This window comes from Caloenas nicobarica, chromosome 21, assembly GCF_036013445.1.
Source record: "Caloenas nicobarica isolate bCalNic1 chromosome 21, bCalNic1.hap1, whole genome shotgun sequence".
NCBI lineage: Eukaryota > Metazoa > Chordata > Aves > Columbiformes > Columbidae > Caloenas > Caloenas nicobarica.
In genome coordinates this window covers 2159613-2176106 of record NC_088265.1, presented here as the reverse complement: position 1 = coordinate 2176106, position 16494 = coordinate 2159613, and the positions used below count along the sequence as shown (strand labels likewise).

The window sequence follows — 16494 nt, the reverse complement described above, 5'->3', positions numbered from 1 at the left end:
CCATCATGTGTGGCAGCTTCTCTGGCTGCTGGGAAACTGTGTGAAGACTCACGTTATCTGCCTGTCCTGAGACCCGCTCCTGGAGCTCGCTTTGGGCCGCCTGTCCCGAAGCACCTAGCCGCCACACATCTGGAATGAGAACATCCTCCTGCGTCATCGTTTCCAGCTTTAGCGTGCTGGTTTGCAATGTCACCTTGGAGACTGGGGATGCCAGCACAGATTCACCATCATCACGGCCCTGCTTTATCCCTAAACTCTGAGTTTCAACCAAAATCCTCGCTCCTGCCTCCAGCCTCTCTCCCTGCACCCCTTCCAGACCTTGAGCTCCATCCAAAGGTCTCTCCTCTGCTTCAGCTCTCTCTCCCTGCAGCATTTCCAGTGTCTGGGTACCCTCCAGGATCTGCCCATTGGGACCAGTGAGTGCTCCCAGCACGGGACCCTCAGGATGTGGCGGTTCCTCAGCTGGAGGGGACACACGTTCACCAACATTCCCCTCGCACACGTCCGCGCTGTGAGCTGCACGCAGACCTGCCTCCAAGCCAGGACTCTGGCTCTGTGCCCCTTCCCGCGTCCCAGCTGCACCCCGGGGTGCCACATCTGCCTCTGTGCTCCCTCCCGAGGTGGATTTGAGCTCTTCTGCCTCCATAAGCAGCTGGACATTGACATCAGTGCTCTGGTCCTCCGGTGTGTCCAGCACTACAGCCTCTTCCCATGCTTGCACACCTGCCCCAGCCCCCTCTCCCTGCAGATCGAGCGCAGGCTCATGGGGCAGCTCACGCTCACCCTGCCCTAGTGCCCCATCCTCAGCCTCCTCCCCAAGCTGCACGGCTGCTCCATCCTCCCCATCCCTTGGGCCTTCTGGGCTGAGACCCCCACGCAGCTGCGGGTCTGCCCAGGAATCCTCTGACTCCACCATTTCCACTAACTCTGGTTTATCGACCTGATCCAGGGGTTGCACGCCTGAAGCCACGTTCCGTCCCTGCTCTGTGTCCAAGGAGCTGGTGTTGCTCCAGAGCCACAGATCTGCCTGCGTGTTCCCTCCTGGGGTTGATCTGAGCTCATCTGTCTCTGTCAGCAGCTGCACATTTGCCCCAGTGCTCTGGTCCTCCAGCCTGCCCAGGCTCTCAGCCTCCCCAGGGGGCTGCAGACCTCCAGGAGCCCCCTCTCCCTGCCTGGGGGTCACTCCATGGGGGTGAAGCACAGGCTCCTGTTGCAGCCCATGCTCACCCTGCCCTTGTGCCTCATCCTCAGCCTCCTCCGCGAGATGTACGGCTGCATGGACCCCCCCTCCTTGGGGAGTTTCTGGGCTGGCACCCCCATGCAGCTGCAGGTCTGCCCAGGAGTCCTCTGACTCCACCATTTCCACTAACTCTGGTTTATCAACCTGATCCAGGGGTTGCACATCTGGAGCCACGTTCCCTTCCTGCTCTATATCCAGGGAACCAGCCTCACTCAGCTGCTGCAGATCTGTCTCTGTGCTCCCTCCTGGGCTTGGTTTGAGCTCATCCACCTCTGCAATCAGCTGCCCATCGACATCAGTGCCCTGGTTCTCCAGCACATCCAGGATTACAGCCCGACCCCGCGGTTCCACACCTGTCCCAGCCCCCTCTCCCTGCAGATCGAGCACAGGCTCCTGTTGCAGCCCACGCTCACCCTGCCCTCGTCCCCCATCCTCAGCCTCCTCCCCGAGCTGCGTGGCTGCTCCATCCTCCCCTCCCTGGGGCTCTTCTGGACTGGGATCCCCACGTAGCTGCGTGTCTGCCTGAGATTCCTCTGCCCCCACCAGTTCCAGTGCCTGAGCCTTAACTGGGAGCAGCCCACCCAGGTCTGGGCTCACCACAGGTGTTTCTGCTGGGGAAGGCCCCTCACCATGCACCGCAGCAGCACCCGTTTCCTCCCCCAGCCCTAACCCTGCTTCATCACCCTCCTCCAGCGGTTGCCCATCTGGAGCCACGCTCCCCCCAGGCTGTGTCCCCAAGGACCCGGCCTCACCCCGGGGCTGCAGAGCTGCATCTGCCTCTGCACACAGCTGCACGTTGGCATGGCTGCCCTGGGCCTCCAGCGGTTGCACATCTGTTCCCGTTCTGCCTTCCTGCACATCAGCGGGTGGCACCTCTGCACCCGTGCTCGCCCCTCGCACTGCGGCCCCCGTTGCAGACTCACCCCGCGGCTGCGGTACCTCCACCTCCCCGGCCTCCATCCCAGCTCCGCTGCTCCCTCCGTGCTGAGCTGGGGCTGGCAGCACGTCAGCATCTGAGTTCTCTCCCCAGGGATGCACCTCCGCACCGACACGCTCTTCCTCCAGCATCCCAGGGTCAGGAGCCACTGTCACCTCGGGGGGGACACCGTCCCTCTGGGCTGCTCCCATTTGCGCCTCACCCCAGGATGGTGGCTCTGGCTCCAGGCGCTCTCCAGGCTTTATTTCAAGTTTCTGGGAGAGCCCCGGTGTGGGGTCAGCCTCTTCTCCTGGACTTTTACCCGAGGGCTGCGCACACTCTTCCACAGCCGGGCCGAGCTCACCTGTGACAAGCTGCCATCCCACTGCTAGACCTGTCTGCACAACCTCAGGTGCCCCCAGACCTGCCTCCAGATTTTCTCCCTGATTTACTGCCACTTCCTCAGCTTCTCCTGTGAGCTGTTCCTTTTCCCAACCTTTTTCTTCCTGCATCCATCCTCCTCCTTCCACCTCCACGAGCTCCTGCTCTCCTGCCTCCACGCTCCCTCCCGGTGCTCCCTGCAGATGCTCAGCTGCCTTTAGCATCAACTCCTTCACCCCGGTGCCCTTTCCTTGCAGGAATAACATCCTCTGTGCCTCCTCTGGGCTCTGTCCCTGCTCTGCCCGCGGCTCCTCAGCCCTGCGGTACCCGGCTCCCACGCACGCACCAGCCTGTGTCGCATCTGGAGCACGGAGCTCAGCTGCGGCTGGTCCCTTTTTCAAGTCTCCTTCAAACACCTCACGACCGATGTGGCCGAGGAGGGTCTCTCGCAGGACCCCGGGGGTTGTGCCATGGGCTGTGGCTGCCCCCGGCTCCCTTTGGGGCTCAGCATCATCCCAGGGGTGCTGGGCAGCGTCGGTGGGTGCAGGGGGTGCACCTGGGGCTGGTGGCTTCAGCTGTTTGCTCAGAGCTGCTATTGCATCATTCATCTCTCTTAGCAAAGAGCTTTGGTCAGACAAGCATTCCTCTTTCAGGAACTCTGGGAAGGGCTCGTCTTCCATGCAGCTTGCTCTCCACGGGGCTCCCAAAACGTTTATTTCTGCTGGCAGCTTTTCCCAAACCCTGGAAAAGGCAGAAAACGGGGGTCAGGGGGGTCAGCCCAGCCCCTGGATCAGGCTGCAGCTCCCTCCCATCCACCTGGGCAGGTACCAGGGAAGAAATTTTTCCCTCATTTCTGACCTCAACCTCCCCTGGCGCAACTTGAGGCCGTTTCCTCTGGTCCTGGCGCTTGTTCCTGGGGAGCAGAGCCCGACCCCCCCTGGCTCCAAGCTCCTTTCAGGCAGTCCAGAGATCAGAAGGTCTCCCCTCAGCTCCTGTTCTCAGCTGAACCCCCAGCTCCCTCGGCCGCTCCCATCACACTTGTGCTCCAGCCCCTCACCAGCTCCGTTCCCTTCTCTCAGCTCGCTCCAGCACCTCAAGGCCTTTCTTGGCATGAGGGACCCAGAACTGACCCCAGGATTCAAGGCTGAGATGGATGGGTGGGAAAGGAGCATTGAAATGAATAAATTTTGTTTTGCCTGGGGAGGGGGGAGGATTTGGGTGCTCAGTACCGGCTTGCAGATGTTGAGGGCACGAGCTGGAGCAGCAGCTGTTGCCCAGGACCCCTTACACTTGGTGGGTGCTCTTGGCCTTGGGTTTGGTGCTCTGAGACCCCAGTCTGATCCGCATCTCGGAGTGGTGCTTCTCGCTCTTCTCCAACCCCATCTGCAGTAAACAGGGTGGGAAGAAAGGAGAGAAAAGTGCTTGGCAAGGAAGCGCGTCCACATGAAATGATGCTGAGCTCGCCAGCAGGTATCCAGAAACACCCACCCAAAAATCTTCGGGGTGTCAGAACTAACATGCTGCTAGCCCAAGCATCGGTTTGAGAAAGATTTTAGGGGAGGCACCGCTGCTGCTGCAGGACTGTGCTCTTGGACTCCCCGACAGACCCAAGGTGAACAGCAGAAGGTCCTGGAGCGCAGACACCCCATCCCATCCCCACACACCCAGCTGAAGTACCTGTGGGGACAGGGGCACCTCGCCAGGCAGCTCTGCCACTGCTCTGTCCCTGCAAACAGAGCACAGGGGTCAAAAGGCAGTTGCATCCTCTTCACTGCATCCATCCCCGCCCCAGGGTTGCCCTCAGCCCCAGGGGCAGCGATGGGCTGGAGCAGGACAGCAAAACCCACAGCCCTCAGATCAGTCCCGGCTGGGTCCTTCTGGGTGAAGGACGTCCCCGTCTCTGCTGGCACTGCCCTGCAGGGATGCGTTCAGTGCACAGTGCTCACGCTCCCACCTCTTTTTCTGATGCTTTTCACACCAAACCTCGATTAATCTGCACCGTGGAGACCACCACCGCAGTGGCTGAGACCCATCAAACTCATTCCCCACCCACCACAACCCTCAGGAGGAAACCTGTGGGTGCAGAGGGAGATGCTGCTCACTCAGCTGCTCACCCCGTCTCCTCCGGAGCCACCGCAGCCCTCGCGGTCCTCAGGCGCTCGTGGGTCTGCTGGAGCTGCTGGTGGAGGAGCCGCAGACGATCCTCCAGCACCCGGTTACTCTCCTCCAGCTGCCGGTTTTCGGTGCTGGCAGCTTGCTGCGTGCTGCGGAGGCTGCGGCACCGCGTCTCCAGCTGCGGGACAGCAACCAGGACACTCACACCCCACCAGAACCCCCGGGAGAGCCAGGCCAAAGAATGGTGGATAACCATCTCCTCCGGAGTGGTGGGTGGGAAAGTCAATGTGAATGCTCTAGGGATGGAGGGGAACATGGGGATGGAGGTCACGGAATCACAGAACGTCCCGAGTTGGAAGGGATCCACAAGGATTATTGAGTCCAACTCAGGTCCCTGCACAGGACAACCCCCAAATTCACACCATGTGAAGGTGGCAAAGGAGAGGTCCCGTGTGACAACCTGCATCAAGGGCTGGTGGGGACAGACCAGGATCTGCTGTCACAGTGTTGCTGCTGCAGGCACAGCCCAGAGACCCTGTACACATGATGGGGAACCAGGGGTTGGGGCCACCTCACCTCCGTCTGCGCCGTGACCAAGCGCTGCACCTCCCTCTCGCTGGCATCCAGCGCTCGCTGCAGCTCCATGCTGTGCTGGTGGCTCTGGGCCACGCTCTGGGGTGGCAACGAGGACATTGGCAGCCGCTGGGAACTGCCATGGGGGCTTGGGGGTGCTGGGTGCCCCCCTGGGGCGAGCAGCAGCCGGGGACCCACCTCCTGCCGCAGCCGCTGCTGCTCCTCCTGGATCTGCTGCTCCAGGGTCTCGCAGAGCTGCTGCACCTCCTGGTCATGCTCGGCCACACGCCTGGGGGGGGACAGCAAGGCCGGGGGGGTCAGACCCTGCTGCAGCGGGTGGAGGTCCCTGGGACCCCCCATTGCCCATGGGACGTGCAGGCTGCAGCTGGGTTTGCCCAGGGAGGTTCGCCCAGCAAGGATGTGTCCAGCAGTCCCAGTCTGGCACTTTTGTCATCCTGTGTGTGACTGTAGAGGGAGCCCAACCCCAAACATCATCTCTCAGTGAAACCACCGCTCCAGCGGCCGCTGGAGATGCTGAAAGCACCCAGGTTTCTCTCTCCTTGGGTGTGCCTCCATGGCCGGGGTGAGCAGGGAGCCCCATCCCTGTTCCCGTCCCTCCCCACCGCCCTGGGGTGACTCACTTGTTCAGGGTCACCTCCAAAGCCTCCTTCTTGCTCCTGGCTTCTTGAATGCGGTGCCTCATCTTGGCCAGAAACTCCTCCAGGTTCCCCAGGAGTTGGGGTTCGTCCTGACGGAGCTTCACCCAGAGCTGCCAGACCTCCTGTCTGCAGGGAGAGGGCGTTTTACGGGGAGCATCCCACCAGAACCCCCCAAATCCAGGCTGGCTGTGGGGTCCCAGGTCATTTAGCTCACACCGTTCAGGATATATGGTCCTGGGGGACAGATGAGCACTGGGGTGACTGTGATTCTGTCCCCTGCTCCTGTGCTTGGGGCAAAGGCACCTCCAAGCCCTTTCTGAGCTCTGGGCTCTCCTGCCCCAAGCGTACCCCCCTTGGGCAGCTCTGCCCTGTCCTGCAGGACGCCCACGGGTGCTAAACAGGGCGCCTTACTCTGCAGAGACGTCGTCTGTGCCCAGCTGGTCCATAAAAGCAGCAAAGTGCCTCTGCTCCTCGCTGTCCACTCCCTCCAACATTATGCTGGGGATGGCCAAGCGGACCCTCCGGGATGCTGTTTTCCGCCGGCGATGGTCCCTGACAGCTTTTTGGGAGCTGAGGAACTGCCCTGCCAACAGACACACCAAACCCTCAGTGCCCGCCCAGGGCAACGGCAAAGCCCAAGCCCCGACACCTCCCACCCCAGGGCTTCAACAAGCAACTTTGGCCCAATGGGACCCCTTGCCGGGGGAACCATGGGCTGAGACGTGGCCACGGGGACAGTTTCTGGGCCATCATGTGCCACTCAGCAAGGGCAACGTTTCAGGTCCACCCAGAAAAACGTGGGGGCCGTGTCCAGGATCAGCCCGGGCTGCTCGGAGGTGTCGTGCCGGCACTTACGGAGCCCGGCAGTGAACTCCTCCGTGCTCAACCGCCCGGTGCCGGCAGCGTCCAGCCCATCGAAGATGAGCTCCAGCTCCTCCGTGCTGCACGGGAAATCCTCCTCCTGCAAATTCTAAGAACAAAACAAATCAGGGGGAAAAAAACCTCCCCGTCATCCCACCACCTCGGTGGCATTTGACCCAAGACGACATCCCCATCCCTTACCTGCACGTCCGAGCGGGTGATGAACCCCGCCTGCTCCTTGACCCGCTCCCTGAGGAGCTCCTGCACCCTCTGCGCTATTTCGGATGCCCACGGTGGCTCCTCGCTGGGGCTGGGGGCTGGTGCTGGGGTCTCACCGGAGCTGTTGTGCAGCTGCTTGCGCCGGTTGGAGCCCAAGCGCCGGCTCTTGCCGGCTGCCCGGCGCTCGGCCATGGCTCCCAGTTCAGTCCTGTTGACGGGGAAACCGGTGGGTGCTGAGCCTCAGCCGGCTCTCTCATCGCTGGAGACTTTTGCTCCAGCACGATGGGAGATGGTAGAGAAAGACCGAGTTGAAAACTCATTTTGGGTGGTGTAAATGGTCCTGGGGTTTGGCAAGAGGAAGAGAGGTGCTTATCTGTGATTGCACGGGGCAAGCGGAGCCTTGACCCACAGCGAGCACCAGCCGTGAGCCCAGCGCCCACCGGGTGAGCCGCTTCTCCTGCCACCTGCCAGGGGCCATCCCGAACGTCCCCACGCTCTGTCCCTGCGATGGAGGACGCGCAGGGCACCACCAGGGCTCAGGGGCCACCCGGGAAGTGACACCAGCAACGGACCAGCCAAGGCTGGATCTGGGGAACAATTTCTTCCCCAAAGGGCTGTGGGGCATTGGCACAGGCTGCCCAGGGCAGTGCTGGAGTCACCATCCCTGGAGGGGTTGGACAGACCGAGATGAGGTTCTCAGGACATGGGGCAGTGCCAGGGCTGGGTAGCGGTTGGACTCAATGATCTTAAAGGTCTTTTCCAACCAAAACGATTCTACAATTCTAAGGTGATGCTGGAGCTCTGGGCAAAACGCGGTGGTTCCACCTGCTTTCTCAGAGCTCACCAGCAGCTTTTAAAATTCCTCCCCCAGCTTTCACAGCTGTGAGTCACCTCCGGGCAGAGCCGTGCGAGGCCACGGGGAGGATTTTCCATCACGCCTGCGCGCTCACCCCGGCTTACGGGGTCTGAGCTTGGGACCCCCCGCTCTCCACTCCCTGTCCTGGGTGGGTGGCAACGTCACCAGCAGCCGCTGTGCCACCCCCATGAGGGGCTGTTCTCTGCGTGGCAAAGCCAAAAAAAATGAGCAGAGGAATCCACGACGAGCCGGGGCCATGTCTGATGGTCACAGCCCGGCTCTCAGCCCCCCGGCCGCTCCAGCCCTCTGCCCCTTTTTGCAGTGTGAACAGCAATTCTGCTGAACCCTAGTGTGCACTGGAAACATGGGAATTGGCCCCAAAAGCAACCCCTTCCCCTTAAAGCATCCACAAGCACTATCCAGTAGCAACATGTGGACATGAGAGGGTCTCGAGGAGTCGCTGGAGCCGCACGGGACACCCAGCAAACCAGGGACAGAACCCGGGTGCCTTTGCGGCGGTCCCAGCCTCTGTGGGGGTCCCAACCCCCCCAGCAGCGCTGGGGGGCAGGTGGGGGTGCTGACGGCAACGGGGAGCCCGCAGTTACCTGTCCTGGGGCTGAGGCCACCACACAACAGAGGCACAGAGCAAGGAGGGGGGGCTGGGATGGGAACCACGCACCCCCCAGCATCACCGACTCCCAGGGACCTGCCTCCCCTCCAACACCCCCCCGCTACCACGAAAGGGCCCCCAACCACAGTCACCCCGCAGGCAGCAAGAAAATCCCCCCCAGCCTCACCAACTGTGAGAAAAACCTCTTATTTCCCGTGCTTTTCTATTTTTTAAAGTGATACACGAGCTCTCCCCAGAACAGCAAGCCTTACCTTCCCGTGTGCCGAGAGGGACCCTCAGTTTTGGGGCGTGGGGGGCAGCGGGGCTCCCCGGGCCGGGAGGGACGCGGGTCCCGCACCGAGGGCACCCGACCTGCCCCGAGCTCTCATCTTGTCTCTTGCTCAAGGCGACTTTCCGTTTTGGGGTTACACTCAACTGCCGGCGCTCACACGTTTCCTGTTTGCTGCCTCGCAAGCGGGGTGCGGGAAGGGCCCATCTGGGGTCACCGTCCCCCCCAAAACCCCCAGATCCCAAAGAAAAGGCGCTGCTGTTGTCACCGGGAACCGCAGCAGAAGTCCCCATCTTTTCCTCATCTGCAATGGTCTGCCCAAGGCTGGGAGGTGTTTCGTGCACGGGAAAAGCATCAGAGAAACAGCAAATGTTACTATTAAGAGCTCCAACAGCCCAAACTACAAGACTATAAAGCCACAGATTATAACATCCTACCAAAGACAGAGCAAACCCAAAAAAAACCCCACTCCTTGGCCCCAGGACGTAGAGATCTCCCCCGCTGCGCTGCTCACACTGATGGTTTATTTTCAAGGCTCCTGCCTGAATGATGAAATGAGCTTTAGAGGCAGCACCCAACCCACCGGCTGCCCACAGTCTGCAGCCACTCTGCTGTGCGAGGGCAGGAACTGGGCAGCTCACACACATTTTTTGCTCCACTTCAACTGCAAAATGGGAAAAAAAATCCCAAGCAAAAAAAAAAAAAAAATCTTAAAATAATAACAAGGTGAAACAAAGTATTACCTTTAGGTTGTAATTAGGATTAACACCTACTGGCTCACAGGCTGGTGCTCTGCTCGTCTCTCCCCATCAAGCTGCTGGGATCTCTCACAGGGACCAGCTGTGTCCCCATCACACCCCCAGCTCCCCCTCATTTACCGCTTCACCTGAGGAAGCCGCAGCCAACTCAGGTGCAACACTTGGGCATTTGTGGGCAAATTCAGGGCTCAGCTGTTTCCTCTCTGCTCTGAGCAAAGCGGGTCCCTCAGCCCACCCCAGCCCCTCATCCAGCTGCGCTGATGTTCCACCCAGGGCTGTGACAGCCCCGTCCCACAGCCCAGTTTGTGCTGCAGCCGCCTCTGCCCCCCCAGCCCAGGGCTGCACCCCCACAGTGACCCCCAGGCCCCCCGAGCATCCTCCTCCCACAGCCAGACCCAGCGCAGTTTTTCCCATTAACACAGAGACACCAATTCCCTTACACAAGTGTTTATTCAGAGTTAAGTTACAGACAAACAGGGATTTCCCCTTCCCTCCCCACATAGACTTAATAGCAGTTATTTTTTTAATATATATATAAATAAACATTTAGTGCTGGGAGCTTGCCAGCTTCTCTGACAGCAAAGTGCATGGCGGTGCAAGGCGGGAGGTTGACCCCGTCCCTTTTCTGCCTGGGACCATCTTGCACCAGTTTCCAGAGCCCAAATCCACCAGAGCAGGAGATGAACCCCACAAAAGTGCTGAGACCTGACAGCGTCGAGTCCTGCAAGAGCAGGGACTCATCCTTCAGCGCTGGGACCGAGCAGCCTTTGCTCCGGGACATCCCTTGGTCCCAGAAGCCACCGAAGCCAGAGCCAGGTGAGGGTCCTCCCTCCCTCCAACCCCAAATGAGAAAAAGTCCAGGGAAAACAAAAAAAGCTACAATTTCATCTTTCAATGTCATCCTTGCTGGTGAGCAGGATTCCTTCCTTGAGCAGTCCAGCCCAGCCAGAGCAGGGGGTCCCCAGCCCGGTTGGTGCTGAAGGAGGCAGGAACAGGAGGACAAGCAGCACCACTCAACAAGCCAAGAACCAGGTAAGAAAGTGGGATTTTGGGTCAGCAGAGTCCAGGGAACCCCAAAGCCTCCCAGGCAGTGTTGGTCCCACAATAAGCCCAGCGCTGGGGACCTCCAGCGGGTTTGTCACCAACTGACGGGTGACGGCACCGGTGAGTCACCTGAAGGGAGGGGCTGCCCAGGGACAGCGTTTCCTCCCGCAAGCAGCCGTGGGGAGGAGCAGCCCCCGTGTCATTGTTATTCTGCTTCCGTGCATGGACCTGCCACCCCGGGTCCATCCCGCTGGGAAGAGGACACCACCATGCGCCAGCAACCAGGGTGGCCTCGGGGTCAGGCTGTCCCAGGGCTCTGCGATCCATGTGGGTGACCCTTTCTTAAAGGTATCTGGTGCCACCAGGTGGCTGGGACACAAGTGTCCTCCGTGGCCAGCCAGCGGGCAGGGGAAGGACCGCAGCAGGACAGCGCAAGGAGGGCGTTGGGTCCCACCAACACAGGGCAGAAGACGCTTTCTTGCCTGCAGGCAGGGAAACACCTTAGTCCCACCAGCCCCGTTTCAGTTCTCTGTCCCCTCCGTGGGGCTACGACCCTCGACGTGGGCTACTCCTCTACATTGCACACAGTGAAGGCCCCTCAGGACCCCCGAGCTACTCATAAATAGGGAACTATAGACTACATTGATTCACACAGACAGCTTACACAGTCCAGGGTGGGGGGAAAAAAGCCACGGACACCCCCAGGGCACGTCGGTGTCGGCAGAGCCGAGTGCCGCCAGGTCACGGCTTGGACTTGTCAGGGACGATCCTCCGCTTGGAGCTGTAGAAGTCTGGAAGGCAGAAAAAGAGTGTTGGAAAGTGCCCCCAGCCCATCAGGAGCAGCGCGGGGGGAACAGTGAGGTGTCCCCAGAGAAGCACCCAAACCCCAGCCCAGGTGGACTCGGTTTTAGAGCTACCCACCCACAGCCATGTGTTCCTGGAGAGAAGAGCCTGTAGGTCTCCACTTTCTCTTCTATTTGGTCTCACCTGCATTTCCTTCCACCCCAGCCCTTGACCTCAGAGACAGGCTCAGGCCATGGGAACTGAGGGTCATGAACTATTTTGGGGCATCTTCAGCTATAAAGCCCAAAAGCCCAATGTGAGCCCCCGCCTAACCTCCAGCAACCCAAAAGCAGCCAAGTTTGCAGCCTCTTCCCCTTGGAAGATGGACTCTGCTCTCCCAGGAGAGCGATGCATGGAGGGTGGTCCCTCCCTGTGCTCAGGAGCCAGGCAGGGCTCTGGCACCCACGTCCCCTCCATCTGTCCCTACCAGGGAAGCCATGACACCAGCAGTGCCACCAAGCATGCATGGAGTGCCACCAAGCCTCCAGCCCTTACCTTTGATGGTGCTCTGCCCACGCTTCAAGCTCTTCAGGGAACCAGCCCTATGAATCTCCGAGCTCTGCTGAGACTCCTCGGGGCAAATCCTGCCAAGACGGTCCTTGGGGGAGACCTTGTGGACCAAGGAGCTCCTGCTCTCACTGCCGGTGATCTTGACCAGGCTGTGGATCTCCTGGGGTGGCTGGTCATCCAAGAAGACCCTCTCCCACTCGAAGTGTCCTTCCAAGGGAGTCCCCGTCTCAAAGTTGAAGTTCCAGCGCTGCTGAGCTTCTTCCAGGTTTTGCCTCAAAAAGTCCTCAAAGTCATTCTGGAGCTGGTCGTGGTCCACGGGGCCAAAGAGGTTCCTGCACACCTTGCTGCTGCACGGCACCTGCCTGGCCCTGCTCTGAGACAGGGGCATCGTGGTGGCTGCGAGGAAAACACGGCGGGTTACGGGCTGTTGGGCAAACCACGAGCAAGCCCAAGGGCTGGCACATTTGCTACCATGGCAGAGCAGGCGGTGGCCAAGGTGAGACAAGCCGGGTTGGGCTCTAAAGCAAGGCAGCCCGGAGTGGACCTTTACCCGCCTGCGCTCACTTTGGACTCGTATTTGGGATTTTACTGGTGTCTTGGGCAGAGGCCAAACTCCCACTTCCACGCAGGCACAAGGCAAGTTGGCACACGGGCAAGTGAAGCAACAGGATGTTTTTCTGGCCAGTTTCTTCACCTCGAGAACCCAAGGAAGCCTTTTAAGCAATTGCAAGAACATGCCACAAGCTTGACCACTTTGTTAACCACCCTCTTTAGCTGCAAGAAGCTGTTGGGTAACCAGAGACAAGACCCTGTTTGTTTGTTTTGTTTCAAATTGGTGCCAAAAGCCTTGACCTTCACAGTAAGAGGCAAAGCCTTTCCCTCAAGCAGTCCCCCCTTCCACACATGTGGGGCTGACGGATCCCTCGCACAGCTCATGGTTATAAGGAACCTCCTTATCAGAGCAAACACCACTCCAGAATTCGATGGTTTTCAGAGCTAAGGCTTGACCCTGCTTAGATAGCTGTGCTCGCTAAATCTGCTAAGAAAAAAAAGAAAAAAGGGCGAGACGATGGGAGGAAGACTAAATGGGGGGGGGGGGGGGGAAGGGCGAAAGCAGCAAGGGTGAAAGAAAAAAGAAAATATTCACAGAAATAAAATCCCTGTGTGCAAGACAGCCTTGTCATTGCCTGCACAACCTGGGACCCCCAAAGCCAGGATCACAACAGACCCCCAGGCTTGCACCCCTGCATCCTCAATCATCCCCACGGATGGGGTGTTCAGCCTCCTGTAGGAAATATTTCCACCCAAATTCAGCATCCCCCAGCCCCTCCACATCGCCTGTACCACAGTACCAGGCACACCCCACACACAGCGTGCCAGCAGGCAGCTGCAGACCCTCCATCTGGGGGGCTGGTGGGGCCACGTTCCATCCCCAGGGCCACCCCAACCCAGACTGAGCATCTCCGAGTAAAAATAGAAATCCAGCTTCCTATCTCCTGGCAGCGCACGAACAGGGTGACCTCACTCCGAGGCAAGTCCCAGCATGTCCAGGCAAGCCCTGGCAGGTAGCGGGTGGGGGACAAGCTGTGACACTCTGACCGGCCACCCACCAGCCCTCCCCGCTGGCATCGGGCGCCCATCGCCCCGTCCCGGGGCCACCATCACCCCGTCCTGGGGCCACCGCCACAGCCCAGGTGCCACCCGGAGCCCCACGCTGGAGATAACAGCGTCGCCCTGACTCATGGGTGCAGATTGCCAAGAGCCACCAAATAGGGAAGGACAAGGGCCAGGTCACCGTTCCCTCCCACGGGGCTGGCGTTGCTTTCAGCAGCCTCTCCAAAGCCAGAGCTTCAAGGTTTCCTGCAGCCCAGCTGGAGAGGAGCCCCAGGAGTTGTCTAAGGAGGTGACACAGGTGCACGGTTGAATTAAAACCTCACCCAGCTGGGCAGGGAGGTGACGGCGCTCCCGGGGACACACACACCCCCTCGCCAGCCCCACAGGCACCTCCAACACCCGGGACCAGTTACACCAGTTGGGGGAGAGCTGGTGAAGCAGGAGGGGCTGGGAGCACCCACAGCGGGGGGGATGGAGCCGCAGCCGGGGGAGCCCCGCGCGGGGGAAGGGGCAGAGACCGCCCGCCCATGACACCGGTGAGCCCGCGGGGGCTATTCCGGAGCGCTCGGGGGGGGGGATCCGCATCGCGAGCGCGGAGCGGCCGCCCCCACGCAGGGATGCTCCGCGCCGGGGCTGCGCGGCCGCGCCCCGCAGCGCGCCCCGCCACCGCCGGGGGGCGAGCGCAGCCCGGACCGGACCGGGGCTCCGCGCCCGCCCGGGCTTGGGGGGGTCCCCACCGCCCACCCCCCGGGCACGACCGCCCCCGGCCCCGCCACCGGGAGCGGCTCCGCTCCCTCCCCCGCCCTGGGGCCGCGGCCACCGGGGCGGAGCCGCCGCCCGCTCCCGCTGCGGGGCTTTGCCCGCTCCCCATCCCCGAGCCGGGCACCGGCGCCCCCCCCCCGGTGACACCCCCCTGGTCGACGGGCAGGGAAGGGCAGGGAAGGGCCGGAGCCAGCGGCCGCTGCTCCCGCGGGGCCGCCCCGGTGCCGCCGCACTCACCGTCGCGTCTCCCGGCAGCCGGTGCCGGCGCGGCCGCGCGTTTTATACCGGGGCGGGCGGGCGGGGCCTCCCGCTGCTCACCGCGTCACCCGGGATTTCCCTCCCGCCCCGGCCCGGCCCCCGGGGCAGCGGCCTCCGTCCTTGCCGCCGCACACGTCCCCATCCCGCTCCCCGTTCCCGGGAGCGTGTGCGGTCGGGACGTGCTGGGACCCCGGTCACCGAGGGCGGGGACGCCCCCCAGTAGGGGATTCATGGACCCCCCATCACGGGGTTCAGGGATCCCGTTCCAGGGGGTTCAGGGATCCCACTGTTCAGGGATAAAGTGATACTGGCAATCGGGGGTACAGGGACCACCCCCCGCTTTAGGGGATACAGGGACCCACTTCCTAGGGGGATATTGGGACCCCCTATCAGGACCCCTCCTAGCGGGGGATGGAGGGATCTCCCCATCAGGGGTATAGGGACCCCCATCAGGGGCACAGGGACCCCCCATCAGGGGCACAGGGGTGCACCCTCCCCATGGGGTGATGCCCTAGAGAGCAGCACCTTAGCTGGCTGGAGGGGGGGGGTCCCCACCGCCCCCCAGCTTTCCTGCCCACCGGTCACTGGGGGAAGGGGGACAATGGATTAAGGAAGGGGAGACTCAGCTTCTCTGGGTGCCAACCTCGGAGCCACTCCGGGATGATGCTCCGCAGGTCCCCGGGCACCGCTCACCCCGTCCTGGGCCGCGCACGCTGTCCCTGGCCTCTCCTGCTGGATTTTGTCACCGGGGTCTGGCTCTGCTTCCCCAGCCGAACCCTCAGCACCCGGCTGCGGCCACAGAAAAATGGTTTGGGGAAGGATCTGCTGGTCTGGGTCTCCGGCAGGGATGAGGAGGAGGAACAAGTCCGTGCATGTCCTGCAGGAACCTGCGGGGAGGATTTGGAGGGATCTGTGTCTTATCTGGAAAACACGTCCAAATGCACAGGCAGGAAAGGTCTGAACCCAGGGCAGCTGCTGCCGGGGTTAAACTGACAGGACTGAGGGCACCTACCCCCTGTTCCCTGTCCGTGGGTCTGTCCCTGCCCCACGGCACGAGAGGTGGTGCCCTTGGAGTCGTGCCGGGGCACGGGGGGCCGTGTCCTGCAGCAGCCTCCCAGCACGGCGTGAACTGCCCGGGCACTGCGGGCACCACAGCTGGGGCAGCAAGGGTGCAAACACGGGCTCCTGCGGGCACAACAAGGTGACAACACGCTTCCGAGTGACAAAGACCAAATTAAAGCGGTCACTTGGGAGACCCGGGCACCCCCAAAGGCCCTGGAGCTGGTGGGTGCTGAGCAGGACCCTCGGTGTGCAAAACACCCGTGTGTTGCCCGGCTGGACCGGCAGCTTCCCAGCGGCCGAGCAGCTGGAGAATATGTTTGGGCATGTTTGCTGGAGGCTGCCCGGCGCTGCGGGAGGGTTTCCCGTCACCCACCGCCCGCCACGGCGCTGGCCCGGCCAAGGTGCTGTGTTTGGGTCGGTGGTGGCTGCTCAGCCCCTTGGCTGCCTCCGGACCGGCACGGTTCGATGGGGAGGAGAGGAGAAAGGGTGATGTGGAACATGAAAGCATCCTACGTTAACATCAACACTGCAGAAAAACCATCCTGGCAAAGCTGGGGTCTGGACCCAAACGCTCCCAAATTCATCCTGTCTTTCCATCAGTAATATACAGGGAGAGGAGCTGGAACAGCCTTTCCTCGCAGGGAAGCTGTCGCAGGAATGAGTTTTGCCCCTGGTTGCAAAGAGCAGCTTGTAGAGCCGCACTGCGGAGGGCTGGCTGCAGTAGCAGATCGTTTCCTCGCAAACCGTAGCAGATCGTTTCGTCGCCAAGCGCCGGCTCGGCACCAGCTGCAGTTTGGTGCTTCGCTCCCTCGGGATGCGAGGAAGACGCGATGGGCACCGAAGGGAAGCCCGAAATGGGCATCAGCCCCTGGGCAGCGCAGCCTCCAGCTGTGAGCCGGGACCCTCGGATGAAGCAGCATTTGC

The 16494-nt window shown here is 61.4% G+C and overlaps 1 protein-coding gene across 1 annotated transcript; it reads right to left on the bottom strand.

Moving 5' to 3' along the window:
• Positions 1-9948: 9948 nt before the first annotated feature.
• CDKN1A (cyclin dependent kinase inhibitor 1A) lies at positions 9949-12265 on the bottom strand. Its single transcript, XM_065649598.1, has 2 exons — positions 11860-12265; positions 9949-11312 (listed from the first exon to the last, which is right to left on the bottom strand). Exons 1-2 carry the CDS (start codon positions 12260-12262, stop codon positions 11263-11265), a joined length of 453 nt encoding a protein of 150 aa, XP_065505670.1. The 5' UTR covers positions 12263-12265; the 3' UTR covers positions 9949-11262.
• Between the last annotated feature and the right edge of the window lie 4229 nt (positions 12266-16494).